Source organism: Ruditapes philippinarum, unplaced genomic scaffold (genome assembly GCF_026571515.1).
Source record: "Ruditapes philippinarum isolate M1 unplaced genomic scaffold, ASM2657151v2 ctg748_1_1_1_1, whole genome shotgun sequence".
NCBI classification, from domain to species: Eukaryota; Metazoa; Mollusca; class Bivalvia; order Venerida; family Veneridae; genus Ruditapes; species Ruditapes philippinarum.
In genome coordinates, this window is record NW_026867085.1 from 3,010 (window position 1) to 17,212 (window position 14,203).

General features: G+C 31.6%; 1 protein-coding gene across 1 annotated transcript; it reads left to right on the forward strand.

Annotated features, from left to right (window-relative positions):
- The first annotated feature begins 1,976 nt into the window (after positions 1 to 1,976).
- Positions 1,977 to 2,847, forward strand: LOC132734777 (uncharacterized). Its single transcript, XM_060721622.1, has 2 exons — positions 1,977 to 2,431; positions 2,714 to 2,847. Exons 1-2 carry the CDS (start codon positions 2,038 to 2,040, stop codon positions 2,815 to 2,817), a joined length of 498 nt encoding a protein of 165 aa, XP_060577605.1. The 5' UTR covers positions 1,977 to 2,037; the 3' UTR covers positions 2,818 to 2,847.
- The last annotated feature ends 11,356 nt before the right edge of the window (positions 2,848 to 14,203 follow it).

Consider the following 14,203-nt stretch of genomic DNA (forward strand, 5'->3'; position numbering starts at 1 on the left):
ATGTTGCTTTTTTTAGGTCATGTGACTTTACATATGGCACATAGACTGGTTGTTTACAAAGATTCATACTTGTAAACAACTTCGATATCTTATGAACATGATAAATGCTTGCAAAAATTTTGCCTATTCACTATTTCAGTCCCCTACTTACTAAGTATTATAACAGTAATTGTTGATCATATAAATTATTCATTTATACAACATCGAATTCTATATATAATATTCCTTTTTTTAAATGATTTTACTTGCTTATACTTGCTTGACCTACTAAATTTTATGAAATCTTTTTTCTTAGGAGTTTTAATCCAGAACAACAGGCTTACACAAGCAGAATTCAATTTAATATTCCTGTTTTATAGCTATATCAAATGCAATAAATAAGTAAATACTTAACAATAGAGAATTAACTGCGTTTAGTCTAATTCATCCTAATTGGACACAAGAGAGAAATAACTTTAAATGATCTCATTTAATGGAAAATTTACTACATGTTCACATGTTAATCTTTACTACATGTTTACATGTTTATCTTTACTACATGTTCACATGTTTATCTCAAGTCCTACTGGGATTTAACAACGTACATTTTTGCACGTACAAAAAACAATTTTTTAACTATAAAAAAACATTTTCAAGGCGATAAACACTCAAAAATACTATTGTTTTCTCTTTCTGGGGGAGGGCAAAATACTTTTTTTAAATTTAATTTGGGCAGTTTAAAGCTTAAACCCTAAAATTGCACGATAAAAATTTTTTGTATAAAAGCAGAAAAATTTAAAACAGGTAACCTTTTTTGGTTTTTGGAAAGTAAAACCCAACCGAAAAAAGTGTTTTTTTTATTTTTTAAATTTAAATTATAAATTTTTTGCAAAATTTTCCAAAAATTTGACCCCAAAACCAAAATCTTTTTTTTTTCTGCTTTAAAGGGGTTTCAGTTTTAAAGGTTTTTAAAAAGTAAAAAAACTTTTTTGTTTACATTTGCACTTTTATACAAAAATATCACTTTCAGGCATTTTCCCCATTTTTTAATGGGGCCACAAAAAAATAAAAAAGAAATTACAAAAAAAAAATAAAAAATCTTCCTTTTTTGCGCTTTTGTGCTTTTCTTGGCCAAATGTGAGGAAAAGGTTAGAATCCGATTTGTTCTTTTTTCAAATTTAAAATAAATATTTAAGAAAAAAAAAGACCCAAATTTTTGCAAAAATTTTTTGCTTTGTTTTTTTAAAAGAAAAAAACCCGAAAAATTTAAATTCCGTTCCCGTCATTTTAGAAACCCAAATTTTCCATAGAACAAAAAACTAGAGCCACATTTCATAAAACGATTTTAAAAATCTGGATTTCAATATAACAAAGTTTTCACTTTTATGCATTTTTTTTAATAAGTTTTAAAAATTTTGTCAATAACATCTTTCAGATACAGCTTTTGATTTCTTACCTTTGATTTGTATATTCAGTTTTTTTTTTAACATTTATAAAAGCTTTTCGGTCTTTTTCTGAATTTTGGGGCCCGAAACGCTTGCTACAAATAATCGTACATTATTTTAAGATGCATATACATTGAAATTGCTATGAATGCAAAATTTTAAAATTTTGGGGGATTAACAATTTTCCCTTGGGTCCTAATTTTTGGTAAACCACACTTTACTAACATTATCTGTATTTAAAAATTTTCAACCAAAAAATATGACGTATTTCTCTCATTCCCCTTAAAATAAATTTATTTATAGTCTGACCAACTTTTTGACACTTAAAAATTTTTTTTTTCAAATTGATTTTCCTTTTTTTTTCTATCCCAAAAATTTTAATGCACAAAATTTTTGACAAAAAATTTTTTTGAAAACATCTGATAATTACACAAATTCACTACTAACAACTCCAATTTTTTTAGGGGAAAAGATTAAAATACTAGTTCAACGGCTATTATCTGTTCAAACAAGGGTCAAATTTATACACGTTTATGTCACCTTTTACCTGCCTTATCACAAAACTACGAACAATGTATATAAAGGATCTGTTAAGAGTGGAAATAGAAGAAAAATGAAGTCAGAAACAAGTCTATGTTTCGGCATTATAACTTCGATTTTCTGTTTCGGAGTTCGCATTGATGCCACCACTAAAACTGTTCAAGACACAAATGATTTCAATAACGAACAGTTCGAGTTACTTTTAAAACGACTTGAACACGTGGAACGCCGGAATGACGAAATGGAAAGGAGAATGAAAATAATGGCTGCAGACTTCCGTGAAAAAGAAAAAACTCTGAATGATCGCATTTCGGAACTAGAAAAACTGAATAATCCCAGAAACATTGAGAATGACAATCGCGAGACTAACGAACGCTTTGACAACGCGCTTGATGATAGTGACAATGTAACAGATGAAACAGGCGGTAGAGATGCAGTGCAGAAACAAACACGTACAATTATATCAGGTAATATAAAATATATACAAACTACATGTATACATTTATATTGATTTTAAATCTGTATAAAACTAAAGAAAGTCTGGCCAAAAACTCACCTTATACTTTACATGGAACTGAATGTTAGAGAGAAAAAAACGAGAAACGTATTAGCCTTAATTAGTATATTACAAACGTCAAACATCTTAGCTGTGTTAAAACTATAGTATCAACTTTTCATTATTTTCTCTTTGATATTGTAGAGTCAGTCCATAGTACATGTTGTTGTCTTTTTAAAAAATCTCATTTCAGGTTCAAGACTTGTGCGTTCTGTGAAATCGGAGGTAGCGTTCTTAGCCACGGTCACCCCACATGACATTGGCAATTTAGGCGTAAACCAAATCATTGTTTTTTGATCACACCTTTACAACACAGGCAACGCCTTCGATAACATTCAAGGCATATTTAAGGCACCTGTTGCCAGGCACATATGTATTGTGCGCCACGGGGTTGCTGGGGGATCTTCCGGCGGTGAACAGATTTTTACTTTACGCTCATTTTTGACGTAAATGGGAATATGTTGCTAACTTCCCATCGCACATCCCTATCAACAATCCACACCAAATGATAATAGTTCAAACTTCAAAAGCCGGTGACGATGTATCCGTGAAAAACAACTGGGCGAACTCAAAAATTCTAGGGGCGATGTATACGTCATTTTCCGGATTTTTTACTGTATCAGGATTTGGGTCATCCATAAATATAAGAAAAAAAAATAAAAAAACAACATTTGTTACCTTTTTATCTATAGTTTCCTTGGTAATTATTTCAACAAAAAGGTTTTATAAAACAAGAAGTATCCTTTTAAAAAAAAGAATACTCGGTGAAGTAAACCCTGGTTAATTTTGCATATTTTATGTCTTAGTCCTCAATGCAAAGTCATATAGAATGTGTTACGCAAAGCTTTGGCATAACAATGAATTAATAAATTTTTTGGTAAGGTTAAATTAAAATCTTAAAAAATGGAAGACATTAAAGAATTTGGGTATGTGGTTTTCTAAAAAAAACTGTTCGCATTTGGTATTGTGAACTCAATTTCTAACACCAAGATCTACGCAGTTTGCTAAGGCAATTTTATTTTTATAAATACTTGATTTAAAATATATAGAAATTAAATTAAATGAACACGATCAACAATCATTAATAAAATATAAGCCACTTATTGAACCATTCAATAAACTAAGCGTACCTGATAAGTTTCTGAAATATTATTCTTGTTATTTTTTGCCAAAATTTAAAACTCCGCGCTCAAAAAGAGACCTTAAAAATGGATCGCAGATCTAGGATATCTATCACGTTTAAACGTTTATTAAAATTAAGAAATGTGTGTGCAAAGCGTGTAGCTAACGACCATCCCCTTGTGTTCCGGGAATCCAGTAGACGATCATATTAATTTTTATCTATGCTTTTTCAGCTATCCAGAACAATTTCATGCATTTTTTGTTGACCTATTCACTGACATCCGCCAAACAGTTAAGGTTGCAGTTTAAAGTATGAAGTCAAATGTTCAACAAACAGACGTTGGCTTTTCTTGTAAAGAACAAACAATGCAAAGAATACTTCATATTCAGTTTTGCGAAAACATGCTGTTCTGAAAGATCATTTAAAACTTATTTTTTATCTTTGGCACCCATTTGTTCAAACTGTCCTGAATGATGCACCTATTTTGGTACAGTTTCCATATTTACTCCTGTTGATTTTTTGTCATAGAATATTCTATTTTTAGCTCTTGCAACCATCTTAATTAACGGGACCGAAAGTTTTTTAACTATTTTTATGTGCCCTCCAATAATAATTCCTGTCTTTGTCACAATAGGCCTAGTGATCTAAATCTTTTCATTAAAGCAAAAGTTAACGATGGACAGAGGCTTATAACTGTCATTATCTCAAATACAAAGTCTAATTATCAAAAAACCATAAAAAACTAGCTGCAAAGGCGTGCTATTAGGAAAAAAAATGTGGAAGTTACGTTCACATCATAGTTTTTTGTTTAAATAGCACACAATCTATATGAGACATATTTCTTTTAAACTTACGAATCGTTATCAGATCATTTTAAAAAAACGATAAAAATGGTTCAATCTTGAATTATTGACAACCTATTACCTCATTGAACTTGTATATCAAAAAAAGATCGATGTTCCATACACTTTCTTCTTTTTGGTTCAAAACAGGGGCGAAAATTTCTGTAATTAGCAATCACAAAAACATGTAATGATTTCACCATTTCCTGTTTTTGTTTGCGAATTTCATGTCTTACTAGACAGGTAAAATGTATGATGATATTTGCGCACGTGATGTAGCATTTTTTAATTTTGTCATGTGACTTGACCTAAGGCACGTAGACTGGTTTGTTTATAAAGATTTCATACTTGTAAACCCAACTTCAATATCTATTGAACATGATAAATGCTTGCAAAAGTTTGGCCCCTATTTTACAATTTCAGTTCACCTACTTAGTATTGGGCAATAATTGTTGATTGTGTAAATTTTATTACCTTTTTTAAACTGCCTCGAATTTTATAACATTCCTTTTAAAAATGGATTTTCCTTTGCCTATACTTTAAATTACAATTCTATAAGTCTTTTTTCTTGAATTTTTAAAAAAACCAGAACGACAAGGCTTTAACAAATAATTTCTGTTTTATAAGTTACCATGTATATAGATGTAATAAATAAATAAATACTTTTACAATAGAGAAATTAAAACTGCGATTCATTTTGTGCTTATTTTTTAACTACCTGTTTACAATGTTTTATCTCCAAGTCCTGCTGGGATTTAACAGAAGCAATGTTGTTCACCGTGAAAATGATAGTAGTAATAAAAAAACATTTCAAGGTTGCAATAACACCTCAGAAATAAAATATATTTTCTCTTTCTGTAGGAAAAAGTCACATACTTGTTTTTTTTATAATGTTGCTAGATGTATTGGATGTTTATCACATGGAAGTTATAGCAGGCACTGAGTGAGAAATAATTGTTGATAAAAAGTAGCAAAAATTAAACAAGGTGGTGGTATTTTGACTTTCACGTGACAAAATGCCAAAAATGCAAAAGATCTTATGGCCAATGAGTTATCTCCTTTGGTTTTTTTGGAAATTGTAAAAGGACACCAAATTTTTTTTATTGGTTTTTTTTAATTTTTATTTGTTATTTATTTATTTATTCACATTTTGATGCTTAATAGGTGTTTTACCATTATATTTGATTAGTGTCGAGAGGTTTGGCAAAAAAGTGTGTACATAAATTCCTAAAATCATTTTTTCATATGTGAATGTACTCAACACTATCTCCAGAAAAAAAACGATTCGATTCAACTCCTTTGTAAAAAGCTCAAAATTAGTGAGACTTTCTTTTAAATTTACTACACAACAATTTTAAAGAAACTTCACTGGGTCAAAAACCTAATAACATAAAATTTGCATTTCGAACATTTATTAATAGACCACTTAAAACTGAATAATATGAAATGATGTTTAAGAAATGTACTCAAAAATAAATTGAAAATCGTATTTTTGCGCTATTCTTGGCCCGAATGGAGTGAAAAGCGTTACAACGCTTTTCTATTTTGGCTCATTTTTCACAATTAGAAATAATTAATTAGAAATATATTTTGCACACAAGTTATTGGTTTCAACCTAACATTCAAATGGAACATTAATCTCGGATTTAATAATTTTCATTCCTGTCATGTCAAAAAACTCATTCCTTTAGGCTGTACAAGAAAACATAAAACAAACATTTTTTTTTTTCAGACGTTTTTTTTTTTTTTTTTTTTTTTTTTTCATTTTAAGAGTCCTTTTTTTACAATAACTATTTAAACGTTGCTGATTGACAAAAAAAGCTGAATCATCTTTTGATATTTTTAGTACATTATAGTGATTAAGTATTTTAATATAAGTCACTTTACAACTTTAAGATTACATTTTGTTATTTTTTTATTTTTTTATAGGTTATTTTCACAAATTTTCAGGGAGATAAACATCTTAAATGTTCCATTTTTTTCAACATCAATAAACGTCTTGTCGGTCATTTCTCTAAAAGAAAAAATATTAATTTTCTGAACATTAATTTGCTGTCCGTGCTATGCGCTTTGCATATAAATAATGCGCACATGTTATTGATAATTTGCGTATTAAAAGGTGGGAAATTTACTCATGGGAATTTTGCAACATGTATAAATTTAAGGCGGATTAACAAGTTCCATGTGACGGTAATCTTAAGTTTGTGGTTAACACACACTTTACTAACATAACACTGTATGGCATGTAAAGGGTTTACCTTTCAAAATTAAAATTGTGACGTATTGTTCTTCATACCCAGTGATTTATACTTCTAAGATTTTATTTTTTATAGTATCCTGATCTCAACTTATTGACACTTTAATATTTGATTTTTCAACTTTTTTCTTTGTTCATCGATTTAGCCTCTTTTTACCACCATACAAAAATATTATAGAATCAAAAATTGATATAATATTTTTTTGTAATTCAGCCCAAATTTTATATGGAAAACAAAACAGCCTTTTGAAAACTTCTGAAAATTAACATAAATGTACTACTAACAACTCCAATTTTTTTGAGGGGAAAAGATTAAAATACTAGTTTCACGGCTGTTATCTCTTTCAAACAAGGTCAAATTAACACACGTATTGTGTCACATTTGAATTGCCTTATCACAAAACTACCGAAACAATGTATATAAAAGATCCATAAGAGTGGAAATAGAAGAAAAAATGAAGTCAGAAACAAGTCTATGTTTCGGCATTTTAATTTTCGATTTTTTCTATTTCGGAGTTCGCCATTGATGCCACAACTAAAACTGTTCAAGACACAAATGATTTTAATAACGAAAAGTTCGAGTTACTTTTAAAACGGACTTGAAACATGTGGAACGCCGGGGAATGACGAAAATGGAAAGGAGAATGGAAATGATGGCGGGCAGACTTTCGTGAAAAAGAAAAGGCTCTGAAACGATCGCATTGCAGAACTAGAAAAACTTGAATGAGAAAACTAAGAACTATGAGAATGACAAATTCATGTGACGGACGAACGCTTTGACAAACGCGCTTGATGATAGTGACAATGTAACAGATGAAACAAACGGTAGAGATGCAGTGAAGAAACAACACGTACAATCAGGATCAGGTAATAATGAAATACATGCATATTACAACTACATTTATATTGATTGTAAACGGACATGTACTGTTTTCAACATAAGACAACTTTAACAAACATTCATCTATTGCTATTTTTGGAACTCAATGTCAGAAAACTGACTTATAGAAGATCTAATAAATCCTTGATTTTCAGGGTAGGAGTTTGACACCATCGTTATTTTTACTTGGGCAAGATTTATAGTAAAAATTTTGCTCGTTAATAGAATGGCATAAACTGTCAGAAACTCACAATGAAACGGGTTTCGTCTTTAAATCACCTAAATTTGTCTATTAAAGTGACCACGCAGTATTTAGGCACTTTGGAAATAAAATAGGAAATTAACAATTATCTATACCATTAAGAATAAGAATGGTACAAATTATCTTTATTTAGGACTTTAATATTAAAAATAATCATTCTCATTTTCAGGTTTCAAGACTTGCGCGTTCTGTTGTTCGGAGGTAGCGTTCTTCGCCACCGCGCACGCCCAACATGACATTGGGCATTTTAGGCCATTACCCAGAAATATTGTTTTTGATTCACGCTGTTTACCAACACAGGCAACGCTTACCATTACAGTTTCATGGCATATTTACGGCACCTGTTGCAGGCACATATGTATTGTGCGCCACGGTTGCAGGGGGAAATTCCGGCCATGAAAAACCTACTTTTTACGGTTATTTTGATGTAAACGGACGTCCTGTTGCTAACTTCATCAACAGATCCCTATAAACAAGCCACACAAATTTTAATACTTAAACTCAAGGTCGGTGACGATGTCTCTGTGAAAAAACAGCAGAGCGGACTCGAGTATTCTAGGGGGCGATGTATACGTCATTTTCCGCGATTTTTACTGTATCAGGATTTGGGTCCATCCGAAAATATAGTTGGAAAAAAATAACAATTTTTTTTTTTTTTCCGATTCATTTACATCAAAAATACATACCTCCGCAAGTCTTAAATCATTTTATAACAGAAAAAAAAATGGCGGTATAATTTTCAAAATGAGCAAGAGATGTTTGTGATACACTAATGCCCCTACCCAGCAGAATACATTATGGGCAGTGTAATTTATTTTTAAAACTAAAATCAATAAGTCATTTACCAGTACCATTTAAGGTGCATCAACCTATCAAGGATGATGTGTCCAAGCTAAAAAGTTTTTTTTTTAATTATAGCACACACCTTGGTTGACTATTAGAAAGGTTTGACTGTACTTCTAAATTATAATCAATTACCACATTCAACCAACCTGTTTTTTTTTGCATTGTATTCTTTACTTCATTTAATCAGATGACCTCTATAGTCAAAAGTGCCATAGTAGAGGCCCATGTAATATGTTCCATGTGCATAGTAGGCATGGTATGTGTTTAGCAAATCTAATTATAGATACATGACCTAAACATGGACCCTGGATATGCTCTTAATAATTGGAATTTTCTAAGTCCAATGGGCATAAACACTGTCAAAAATTACTAGATCATACCCATACAGATCTTGACCTAGAATATTCTTGTGATAAATCTGTATATCCAAATTTCATTTTCAGTATGTGCAACACTGTTACAGAAATGACCACTCAAAAAATATGCCTAAATTTAAAATTCTTTTAAAACCACAATTTTTTAGAACAGAAAATAGAATTGTGGACCTCAATCTTTCAATATATTATTTGATGGCATGGCTTTTGCATATCCAGGAATTTTATGCGTATTGTACAATGACAGCAGAGTTATAATTATGTATCTCTAAGTTATAAAAATTAAAATGGACTTAAAGGAAATTTAACGTGAATCATTTCCTCACTCAAATACTCATATTATTCCTAGATATCTCAAATCAAGGTTAATTTAAATTGGAATAACTGATTCAAATATATAGATGAGATGGACAAAAATATATCAAAATTTTACCAACAGGCCATACGAATAACCACCAATTCAAATTTTCATATCTAAAAGCATGTTTGGTAAATATTCAACAAACTAAATTTAAACTAGAAATGTGCCCATAGGACACGGTTGCCCCCACACTCCTTTGTTTTGTTAATCTTATGACTCTAGGTCAAATACTTTTTGGGCTACATGTTGAAAACTAAAAATCTTTTACTAAGTAAAGGGCAAGAACTTTACAAATACTGAATAAAACCACAAGCAAACCCAAAGGTGCATAAAAACTCACGCTGACCAACATTCTTGTAAACTTTCAGGTCTACAGGTCAAATTCTATGCATGAACAAGTTGAAAATTGCAAACTTATACTTAGTCAAGGGCAATAACTCTAACAAAACTGAAAAAAATCCACATACAAAATCCCAGGTGCATAGCTCCACAATGATGTTGATCATTATTCCTGTAAAGTTGGTTGATTCTAACTCAAGCACTGAAGGAACAAATAACACAACACAATGAAACGTTTTTTATTAAGTCAAGGCAATAACTCTACAAATACTGGATAAATCCACAAGCGAAACCCAAGGTGCACCACTACACATGCTGACCAACAATTCTTGTTAAGTTTCACGACTCTAGATTAATAAATTTTGAGCTATGTACAACACAAATTGAAAATTGAAAATTTTCACTAAGTCAAGGGCAATAACTCTGACAAAACATATACATTCACAAGGGAAACCCCAGGTGCACAACTTCACATGCTGATCAACATTCCTGTAAAGTTTCATGACTCAAGGTCAAAAACTTTTTGAGTTATGTGTGACCAAGTTGAAAATTGCAAATTTTTATTAAGTCAAGGGCAATAACTCTAAAAAAACAAGAATCTGTGTTTGATAAACACAAATGCCCCCGCACTCACTGTTGTCAATAATTTAACTTTAGAGGGTGAAGTAGCTAATTTGTATGGAAGACAAAATTACATTTTGCCACTTTTATGACAATTATTTCATATTAGGCCTACTTTCTTTAGGATATAAGTATCTAACAATATCATGCTCTTACACTGTTATGAAGTTCATGTTTGCCCTTTTAAAGAAATAAAACTTCATTCATTTCATTCTATTCTATGTATGGGCAAAAGTGTAAAAAATCTATTTTTAGCACTGGTGACCTTGACCCAACTGACCCCTAACTCCATCCAAAGGAAGAATATCATGCAACTTATTTTCCTACCAAATATGAAATAAATCTGTCAATATATAAAGGCTGTATGGGCAAAAGTGTAAAAATCTATTTCTAGCACTGTTGACCTTGACCCAACTGACCCCTTACTCCATCCAAAGGAAGAATATCATACAACTTATTTTCCTACAAAATATGAAATAAATCTGTCAATATATAAAGGCTGTATGGGCAAAAGTGTAAAAATCTATTTCTAGCACTGTTGACCTTGACCCAACTGACCCCTAACTCCATCCAAAGGAAGAATACCATGTAAGTTATCTTCCTACCAATTATAATACAAATCTGTCAATTAATAAAGGCTGTATGAACAAGTGTAAAAATCTATTTTTAGCACTGGTGACCTTGACCCAACTGACCCCTACCTCCATCCAAATGAAATACCTCAATTTTATGTTCCTACAAAATATACAAGACATCTGTCGATAGAATAAGGTTAAAGATATACTATGCTCATCTTTTAGTGAAACAAGAACCGGTTGAACCGGGTGATGCTCCCCGAGAAGGTTCTGGACACAGGAAAGTATAAAAAATATGAACAAAGGGCAATAACTCCAAAATTAGACCAGGCTTTGTTTAGGTTCTTTAAGCGTTGCAGGTTCTATCCAATTATATCTAGCTACCTACAAAGTTTCATGTTGATATCTCTAATAGTTTTAAAGTAATGTCCAGGACAAAAGTCAAAAAGTAAAAATAAACAAAGGGCAATTACTTCAAAATAAGGCAAGGCAGAGTAATGATTTTTAAGCACTGCACTTCCACCCAATGAGACCTATCTATCTACAAAGTTTCATGTTGATATCTCTTATAATTTTAGAGTAATGTCCCAGACAAAGTTCAAAGTGTCAAAATGAACAAAGGGCAATAACTCCAAAAGTAGGCTAGACAGTGTTACAGTTCTTGTGCACTGCAAACTTACTCAATGAGATCTATCTACCTACAAAGTTTCATGTTGATATCTCTTATACATTAAGAGTTATGTCGCGGACAAAGTTAAAAGTGTAAAAATAAACAAAGGGGGATAATTAAAAAATTAGGCAAGGTAGAGTTACGGTTCTTGTGCACTGCACTTCTACTCAATGAGATCTATCTACCTACAAAGTTTCATGTTGATACCTCTTATACTTTTAGAGTTATGTCCAGGACAAATTTCAAATTGTAAAATAAACAAAGGGGGATAATTCAAAAATTAGGCAAGGCAGTTACGGTTCTTGTGCATTGCACATCTACTCAATGAGATCTATCTACCTACAAAGTTTCATGTTGATACCTCTTATACTTTTAGAGTTATGTCCCGGACAAAGTTCAAAGTGTAAAATAAACAAAGGGGGATAATTAATAAAATAAGGCAAGGCAGAGTTACGGTTCTTGTGCACTGCACTTCTACTCAATGAGATCTATCTAACTACAATGTTTTCATGTTTGATACCTCTTATACTTTTAGAGTTATGTCCCGGACAAAGTTAAAAGTGTAAAAAAAACAAAGGGGGATAATTCAAAAATTAGGCAAGGCAGAGTTACGGTTCTTGTGCACTGCACACCTACTCAATGAGATCTATTTACCTACAAAATTTCATGTTGATACTCTTATACTTTTAGAGTTATGTCCCGGACAAAGTTCAAAGTGTAAAATAAACAAAGGGGGATAATTCAAAAATTAGGCAAGGGTAGAGTTACGGTTTCTTGTGCACTGCACTTTTACTCAATGAGATCTATCTACCTACAAAGTTTCATGTTGATACCTCTTATACTTTTAGAGTTATGTCCCGGACAAAGTTCAAAGTGTAAAATAAACAAAGGGGGTAATTCAAAAATTAGGCAATGCAGAGTTACGGTTCTTGTGCACTGCACACCTACTCAATGAGATCTATCTACCTACAAAGTTTTCATGTTGATACCTCTTATACTTTTAGAGTTATGTCCCGGACAAAGTTCAAAGTGTAAAATAAATAAAGGGGGATAATTCAAAAATTAGGCAAGGCAGAGTTACAGTTCTTGTGCACTGCACTTCTACTCAATGAGATCTATCTACCTACAAAGTTTCATGTTGATACCTCTTATACTTTTAGAGTTATGTCCCGGACAATGTTCAAAGTGTAAAAATAAACAAAGGGGAATAATTCAAAAATTAGGCAAGGCAGAGTTACGGTTCTTGTGCACTGCACTTCTACTCAATGAGATCTATCTACCTACAAAGTTTCATGTTGATACCTCTTGTTGTTACAAAGTTATGTCCCGGACAAGAAAAGGGGACAGACGGACGGGCGGACGGAAAGACGGACGGACGGACGGACAAGGCGGCGACTATATGCTCCCCCGAAATTTTTTCGGGGAGCATAAAAATTTAATCACAGAAATTTGTTGAAATCTATGAAATTCTGACTGAATATGTCTAATTTGAATAAAAGAATCAATAAACTATGTATGAGAAGCTGCATTCAGAATATCGGGTCAAGTAAAGTTGGTCTTTTCTTTAAAAAAAACTGCCAGTTTTTTTTAATGACACTATATTTTTATATTGTGACCACCAATAGTTTTTAGAATTTTAAACATAATAATTATTATATCTACATTGTATGAAGTCGAAACATGTTTATTTTATGTTTACTAAGAGACTGTGTAGCAATTATCAATATTTTCAAATATCAAATTTGAGCATAGTATATCTTTAATATACCTGTAAAAAATCGATTTTTGACATTGGTGACCTTGACCCAAATGACCCCTTACTAAAGGAAAAGTAAGAGGACCTCCCTTAGTATGACTATTATAAACATGAAAGACATTAACTTAAAAATAAAGCTTGAGCAGAAATGTTTAGATTTATTTTTTAACAAGTGACCTTGACCTTGACCTAGAGACGCCTAACACCACAAAAAATTAGAGGACCGTTAAAGGTATCCACCTACCAAATATGAAAGATATCATTAAATAAATTAAGTAATTAGGTGAAATTTTTTGATAAATCCAACTTGGCGGAATAGGTTAACCATACAAGGCCCTATTTTCAAAGTGATAAAAAGGGAAATTACTGGGAAAATGGATGGCACATTTATATAACTTGGCAATATTATGTACATTGTATTGATAAGTAAGTGTGAAAATTATTAAGCCATTAGTTCAGATAGAACACAAGATATTTCCAACTTGCCGGTTTAGGTTAACCATTATTCATTTTCTAAGTGCTGAAAAGGGCCATAACTTGGTGCAAATGGAAGCCATAGTTATGTAACTTGCCCAGATCATATACTTTGTATGGATTAGTAAGTGTGTAAATTATGAAGCCATTGGTATAGGTAGAACTTAAGAAAAATCAAACTTGCCGTTCTAGGTTAACCTCGTATGGACAAACGGACGGACGGACAGACGGTTCAATTACTATATGCCCTGAGCATAAAAATAATAAATAAATCCACACGAAAATACCCAGGTGCACAACTAC

Excerpts from the sequence above, each read along its gene's own strand:
- LOC132734777 (XM_060721622.1), top strand. The coding sequence starts at position 2,038 with ATGAAGTCAGAAACAAGTCTATGTTTCGGCATTATAACTTCGATTTTC. Across the intron at positions 2,432-2,713 it reads AACACGTACAATTATATCAG|GTTCAAGACTTGTGCGTTCT; the intron begins GTAATATAAAAT and ends ATCTCATTTCAG.